Source organism: Pyrgilauda ruficollis, unplaced genomic scaffold, assembly GCF_017590135.1.
Source record: "Pyrgilauda ruficollis isolate IOZ18807 unplaced genomic scaffold, ASM1759013v1 scaffold16, whole genome shotgun sequence".
In the NCBI taxonomy this organism is placed as follows: domain Eukaryota; kingdom Metazoa; phylum Chordata; class Aves; order Passeriformes; family Passeridae; genus Pyrgilauda; species Pyrgilauda ruficollis.
The window spans coordinates 12,831,543-12,839,076 of NW_024514764.1; the positions used below are offsets into that span (position 1 = coordinate 12,831,543).

At 61.7% G+C, this 7,534-nt stretch overlaps 1 protein-coding gene across 1 annotated transcript in view; it reads right to left on the reverse strand.

Annotated features, from left to right (window-relative positions):
• Positions 1–244: 244 nt before the first annotated feature.
• The window catches only part of TFAP4 (transcription factor AP-4), a 7,927-nt gene continuing 637 nt past the window's right edge, over positions 245–7,534 (reverse strand). The window contains exons 2-7 of the mRNA XM_041462713.1: positions 4,403–4,568; positions 3,883–3,981; positions 3,212–3,382; positions 2,869–3,006; positions 1,707–1,865; positions 245–1,600 (exon numbers count right to left, since the gene is read on the reverse strand). Coding sequence (XP_041318647.1) covers positions 1,406–1,600; positions 1,707–1,865; positions 2,869–3,006; positions 3,212–3,382; positions 3,883–3,981; positions 4,403–4,568 — 928 coding nt within the window. The 3' untranslated portion in view covers positions 245–1,405. The remainder of the gene's footprint in view (positions 1,601–1,706; positions 1,866–2,868; positions 3,007–3,211; positions 3,383–3,882; positions 3,982–4,402; positions 4,569–7,534) is intronic.

The window sequence follows — 7,534 nt, forward strand, 5'->3', positions numbered from 1 at the left end:
GATGTCCCCAACCTCCATCTCAGCACGGAGCTGAGCCCCGATGTGCCCATCACAGCCCTGGCAGGGCTGAGCCTTTAAATACAGCCTGAGTGCTGAGCAGGATCCACACCAGGGCCAGCATCCTCTGCCTTTGCCTCCTGCCGTGATTCCCAGCACTGGCAGCACTCCCTGCCCTCCCCACGCGCCCCAGAGGGACCGGTGTCCATCACGGTGGGATCCATCCCTGTCCCCACAAACATTAACGCTGGGACAGAGCTTCTAAAAAACCAAGTACAAACTTTATTTTGTTTCTTTACAAAGGCACGAGCCTCTTTTTTTTTTTTCAACTTTCTTAACAAAATAGAATAGCTTCTCAATCAACACAAAGACCTGAAAATTGTAAAAAAAAATACAAAAAAAAACCAAACAAAAAAAAAAAAAAACCCAAAAAAACAAAAACAAAAGGGGAAAGGAACCGAGAAACAGCTGCAGCTGGGGGGGAACCTACTGAATACCACCGAGGCTCTACACAAGACTGGCCTAAAACCCTACAGCCGGGTGGGGGGCAGTGGGGCGAGGGGGGGACGCACAAAACAGGGACCCCCCACCCGCCACGACAGACCCAAGCGACACAATCACAAAATAGAAAAGCTCTTTGGAGCTGACAGACCCCACAAACCAGGTTAAGTGCTTAAAGGAGGGATGGGAATGGGGTGGGGGGGACAGGAATGGGCACAGGGACAGGGACGGGGTGTAAAAATCAGCCCCCAACCTGCCATCCCTGTGCCAAGGAGGTGGGTGTTGGAAATGCCAGGGAGGGATGGCATATGCCAGCCCTCCTGCCATGCTCCAATGGCATCATCCCAGGATTATTTCACTCTCCAAGGGGGTTTTCCCTGCCCTATGTGGGGTGCAGGAGCCATGGTGGTACCCTGAAATCAGGGATCCCTGTCCTGCCCTTGCTGCCATGTCACTTGGCATATCCCCCCCTGCTTAAAAACAAACATTTAATTAAAAGGGAAAAAAAAACACAAGAGAAGGAAAAAACCAAATTAAGATCCCAACCAAAGGCCCTGTCCCAAGGGAACACCATCAGGAACAGTGGGGCTTCTGCCAGCTTGGCAGGATTCCCTGTGGGTTGGCAGGTGGGGGGTGATAAACCAGGGTGGGGGGCTGTGACCCCCATTCCCAACGCCCCCCACCATGCCCCAAGCCCCCCATACCCCACTGTGGCCACTCCTAAGCCCCCACCCCCCTGGGAGCTGAAGGGTGACCTTTGCCTGCCTCTAACGCTCTGCTTTACAGTATTGGAAAAAGGTCATAAAAGAGACCCAAATCACGTTGTATTTTTTAAAAATTTCAGCATATTCTCTGACGTTTCCCCCCCCTGCCCCGGCTTCCCTCCCCAGCTGCTGGCTGGGAGGTGTCAGGGCAGCTCCCCGTCCCCCGAGGGCTCTTCTTTGCTCTGGTCCATGGAGTCACTGTCGTTGCCCTCGGTGTCGGAGGCGGTGTCGGAGGCGGAGGGCTCGGGGCAGGCGCGCGCTGGCGTTACGATGACGGCGCGTCTCTGCTCCTCTTCCTGCAGCTGCTTCTCCTGCGTGCCCTCGATGTGCTGGATCGCCTGCCCGGGGCACACACCGGCTGTCAGGACACCTCTGACCCACCCTGGGGATCAGGGACCCCCCCGAGCCCCCCACTGCCAAACCCCCCGCTGCTCCCCGGCTGACCTGAACGATGGTGTCCAGGTTTTGCCGGGACGTGGAGACCGTGTTGATGACCGAGGATGGGCCCATGGTGACCACGGTGACATGATGGGAGGGAGGCGGCGCTGGAACGATCACGGTGGGGTGGTGGGTGGGCGCTGGGGGAGCGTGTGATGGCAGGAGCTGGGGACAGAAGAGAAACCCCCGGTGAGCAGGGCACGGCACGGCGGCGTGGGGAGAACATCGCGCTTCTTCACAGAGCCCAAGCTCCATAAAAGCTGAGGCATCACTCAGCTGTTCCCGTTCTCCATCCCAGCGGATGCAGGAGGATGCCAGCTGAAAGCTGCTGTCACCTCAGCTTTGCAGAGTGGAACATGAAGGATTCCCCGTATCCCAAAGGGCAATGATCTGGGCTTTGAAGCCGGGAGAGGCAAGTGCCAGCCCCTGCACGGCCAGGAATTCCCCACACCCCTCGGAGATCCTCGCTGGAGCAGCGGATGGGAAGATCCGCCCTAGCAGGAGGCTACGGAGAGTTCACCTAAAAATAGGCTGAACTTCCCCGGGAGGCGGCCGGCAGGGACCCTGCAGGGACACGGCTCTGCAGGAGCCCAAGGAGCAGGGAAGAAGCTGCTGTTCCTCCCTTTGAAGCTCCCAGAGTGGCGTGGCCCCGGGCTGGGCTCGAGGGTGGCAGTGCACAGGGACCGGCGCTGGCACAGCGCTCGCCTCCTTCCTGCACCACTGGCAAACCCAGCAGTCCCGGGGGAAAGGCTGAAGGTTCCCATCCCCTCCGCCTGCCAGTTTGACACTCCCCTTTCCCAGCCTGCTGGGTGGCAGGGAGTGGTTTGGGGATCCCTGAAGTTCAGTAGGAGGCACCCAGAGAAAGGTGAAGCCCCTGAGATGAAACTGTCTCCAGTAGCGAGTGGCCCTCCCTGTACAAACCCCTCTGTGCCAGGGAACAGAGCCGCTTGGAAGCCACCACGGGTGGTTCAATCCACAGTCCCAGGGAGGAACAAAGGGTGCCTGCAAGCTCAGCCCCAAGCACTGTGGGGGGCTTTGGGCCACCCCTTTCCCAAATCACTAAGGGGGAGAGCTTTGCTGGGACATCAGTGCCCACAGGAGGTGCCAAGTCCATCCCCAAACCCACCCCTCGTGTTCCAGTACCTGGGGGTGTCTGGGGTGCACTCACCTGGGTTCGGATCTGCTGCTCGCGCTCGAGCTTCTCCTGGTGCAGCAACCTCACCTGTTCCTGCTGCTGCTGGAGCTGCACCTGCTGAGCAATCACCTTCAGCTTCTCGGGGTACATGTGGGCCTCCAGGGAGCGAACCTGCGGGTCAGGGAACCCCAACATCAGTGGGGAGTCTGGCATGGCCCCGCTGAACCCCAGCTGTCCCCTCAGTGGGAGCCAGGAATCCCCAGACGAGCACGGAGAAGCAGTGTCCAAAGCAGGTTTGGTGACCCCACAGCACTGCTGGTGTCCCTGGGGTTCACTGGGGACACGGCAGAGGCTGCAAGAGGGCACCTGGCCTCACCTGCTCCTCCAGCATCATGCGGACCGAGCGCTCCTTGTCCAGCTGCTGCCGGAGCTCAATCATCTCCCGACGCAGATCCTCGGCCTTCTCATCTTCCCAGATGTCCGGCGAGCCGATCCCCTCGTCTTTGTCTTCTGCCCGTCGCCGTTTCGGCGAGGAGCCACTGAATTCCTGCCGTGGGAATGTGGTGTCAGGGAAAGGGGGATGCTCTCCCTGCCATCCAGACATCTGGGTGATGCCACTCCCCACCAGAGCTCCATGCAGGAAAGGGTCTCCCTGGGGTTGTGTTTGATGCTTGGGGACAGATGGGCTCCTGCCCATGTCCCCCATCCTGGTCCTCATCCCTGCAGCCTTGTGCCAATCTGATGATCACACTGATCCCAGTGCAGTTCAACCAGGGGACCTCAGCACCAGATCTGCTACCAGGCCATTCCCGACACCCAAATGTGTGGAAATAATGGAAAATGGGACCCGAACCCTTCTCCCCCTGCCAGGTAAGAGATGCCAGGTTGAATGGGGCGCCCTGCCCTGCCAGGGGAACAGAAACATCTCCACTCTCTGGCTGAGCAGGTAAGAAGGTCCCACGCTGAGCCCAAGGAACTGCAATGACATCGCCACCCTGGCCAGCCAGGATTGTCCCACCCCCTCCTGTCCCATCCCTGGGGCAGTACCTGGATGAACCGCTTGAGCTGGGTGTTCTGCTGCAGTAGCCGAGTCTTTTCCTGCTCCAGGGAGAAGATGTACTCGGCCGTCTGCTGGAGGATGGCTGCCTGTGCGGGAGGCAGGAGGGGCATGCTGAGGCAGGAGACCCCGGTGTCCCCCCCAGGCCTCCTCCCGATGAGCTCTGCAAGCAGCACTGCTCCTTGCCTGTCCCTGGTGTCTCCTCCTGGAATCTGCTTCACCCCAGGTTCCCCCTGGTGAAACCCTCCAATTCACCTGCCTCAGGAACCCAACAGCTGCCTCCTCACCCCACTCCCCTCTGCACGGGTCCCCTCCTCACCCAGGAACATGTCAGGGGCACTGGGGGCTGTCACACACTGCCACCTCACTCCAGAACACCAGGTTGGGGATGCACACCCACTCCAGCTGGGAAATCTCCCCAGGAGAAAGCTCCATCACCAAGTTAACACCCAAATGCCCCAACTCCACTTTCAGCCTCTCCACGCGCAGGACCACATGAATCTTGCTCACCTTGCTGAGCTTCTCCCCATCCGTGTGTGGGATGAGGGTTTTCAGGGACTGGAAGCCAGCATTGATGCTCTGCATCCGCCGTCTCTCGTTGCTGTTGGCGATTTCCCTGCGTATCCGCCGCTCCTGGTCCCGCTGAGTCTCTGGAGTCAGTGGGATGTTGGCCAAACTGTGAGAGAGACCCGGGGTTAGGGAAGAGGGGGCTGCACCCCTGCTGCCAGCTCACTGCATCCCCCCTTGCTTTGCAGTGATGGTTCCGAGCCACCAAAGGGACGGGTGACACAGAGGGGACGATGGCTGCGGTGCTGGGAATCACCGAAGCAGGTGGGTGGGTTTCTCCAGCCCTGTGTCCAAAGCTTTGGGGGATGCACTGGCCAAACAACGGCCCTGCTGCAGCCCCCTGCTTCCACTGGGCTCAGACACACTGCCCAGTGCCCAGCCTGGGCGAGGGGACCCCCAGGTGGGCGAGGGAGGCTGCGGGCTGGCCGGCTGTGTCCCTGCGGGCCGGCCGGCGTGTGTGGCCCCGGGAAGGCGGCTCCCTCCCTCCCGCCCTGCTGATGGCTTCCAGATGACAGCTCCCAGCAGAGAAGCCCCCGTCCCACCCCAAGCCGCAGCTCCTGCCTGCTTCCTGTCGCTGCCTCCTCGCCCCCCACGCCCTTGCCCCGCAGATGGGCCGGGAAATGCTGGCATGGAGGGTGAGGGTTCCGGGCAGCCAACACCCACGGGGTCCAGAGCACCAGACCTGAGCAAAGCTCGCTGCCGTGGGGTCCAGCTTCACCCACACCCCACTTCTTCCCCGAGGGAAGCAGGGCAGAGGTTTTGGATCACACCATGCCAACTCCCCCCAGAGTGCAGGCACCCGGCACCCGCTGGCGCCGGGGATGCTGTGAGGCACCAAAGACTAAACACAGGAGCCGGGCCGCCGGCACGAGGCGAGATAAGGCGGGCTCCAGCCGCCCGTCCAGGTGCCCGGCGGCTCCGGCCCGGGGAGATGGCAACATTCCACCCAGAGCCTTGCCAAAGCCAGGCTGGCAACCAAAGCCCAGCATCCTGCCCTCACTGCCCTCCTGGTGAGGCCAGGGAGGAAGCACGGAGGTTTGGGAGCGAGGGGATGGATCTAAGGGATCCGTGCAGCACTACCGTGTGCCCAGGCAGGGACCAGAGACTCTCAGGCCACTCATCACTGCCTGCTGCAACTGGAGAATGCACCACAACTCATCCATGATACACAGGGATGGGGAAAGACCCAGCTCATCCCAGAGGGATGGGAAAGGATCCTCACTCAGCCTAAGAAGGGGATGGATTCCATGTCTGTCCAAGGGCACGGGGAAGGATCCCAGCTGTGCCCAGCAAGACAGAGAAGAATCGCAGCTCATCCCAAGCAGATAGGGAAAGATCCCAGATTACTCTAGAGGGATGGGGAAGGATCTCAGCTCATCCTAGAGGTATAGGAAAGGATCCCAGTGAATGCCAAGGGGACACAGAAGGACCCCAGCTCAGCCCACGGAGGCCAGGAAGATGTCCCCAACCTCTGGGGCAGTGTCCCAGGCTGATGCTGGATGCCAAACACACACTGCACTGGCTCACTCACATGCAGTCCTGGGGGTGTGGAGCTGGGATGGGTGCCCAGGGGTCTGCCCCTCTCTCTGCAAGCAGCCTTTGCGGCATGGACCAAGAGCTGCTTGCAGCAGGATTGTGGCACAGGGCTCCCATCTGGTGGTGGCTGTCATCCACCTCCCTGCTCCTGCTGAAACCAGCCCCAAACTTGCCCCAAAACACACCAAACCCTGCAGGTCTTGGAGACATCGTCCCTCTTGGGGTAAGGAGGTGGCTGGAGCACTGCTCCAGGATGTGGGACCACCAGACACTTAAGGGGAATGGGATGGAGAGGCCCAGGACTGGGCAGCACGGAAGTGGTTTCTTAAATACTGGGAAAGGAGGAAGAGCCTGCTTCCTTGCCGGCAGACCTCCCGCAACCTGCCCCAGCTGCTCTTCCTGGGAAGAGACCTGGGAAGTGACAGTGAAATACGAAAAGGGCAAAAACCCATGGATTCAGACAGCCAACATGGCCAGGGGATGGGGTAGCACAGAGGCAGGGGGAGCAGGTGGCACCCACTGAAGCCCTGGGGGGTCTCCAGCCTGGTGCTGGTGCTGTGGGGTTTGTGTCAGGCAAGCAGAATTTGGTCCTTCCCACACTGGGGAGGACATTTCTCTTGCCTGGACCTCGAGGGAAACAAACCCATGTGGAAGTTGGAGCCAGGCACAAGGCAGATGCCCCACTGTCCACTCATGTCCAACACTGATCACAGCTTGTGCTGTGGGTTGTGCTGCAGGGCAAGGGAGGCACGGCCATGGGGGCAGGGTGCCCCCAGGCTCCTTGAGGTCACAGGTAGGGTGTTCCCCAACCTGCAGGCATGGCATCCCCAAGTTCACAGGCAGGGTATCTCCATGCTTCCATGAAGGGCACTTCTAAGCTTACAGGGTCAGGGTACACCTGAGCGCACAAGCAGGATACAGCCAAGTGTCCCCAGCACCCCCAGTTCACAGGCAGGCTGTCCCCCGGCACCCTGAGCTTGCAGGCAGGGTGTCCCCGAGCTCCTCGAGGTCACAAGCAGGGCAGCCCCCGGCACCCGAGCTGCATGCAGGGTGTCACCCAGCGGCCTGAGCTCCAGGCAGGGTCTCCCGGAGCTCGGGGCAGTGGGAAGGCTGCTCCCCGAGCTCTGCCCGGTGCCGGGGTCAGTGTGGGGCCGTGCATCCCCAGTGCCCGGGCGGGACGGCCGCAGCCCCTGCCCGTGCAGGCACCCCCCAACCCACGGGCCCGCAGCGACCACCGCGAGGGACCCCTGAGAAGCCGCCCCCCCCCGCCCTGGGTCGCGGCCCCACCGCTGCACCTCCGGGGGGGGCTCAGGTGCGGCCACTCCCCGGGATCGCCGGGACGAGCCCCCCAGGCCGTGGGGCAGGAGCAGCACCCCGAGGGGCCCAACACGTGCCGCGGGCCCGGGCCGCCCCACAGCCCCGCGGGCCCGGCCGTTCGTGCCGCCCCACGGCGGAGCCGGGCCCGGGGGGCTCAGCGCGCCCGGGGGCGGGAGCTCAAGGCCCGGGAGGGCCGGGGGAGCTCAGGGCCGCCCCGCGTGG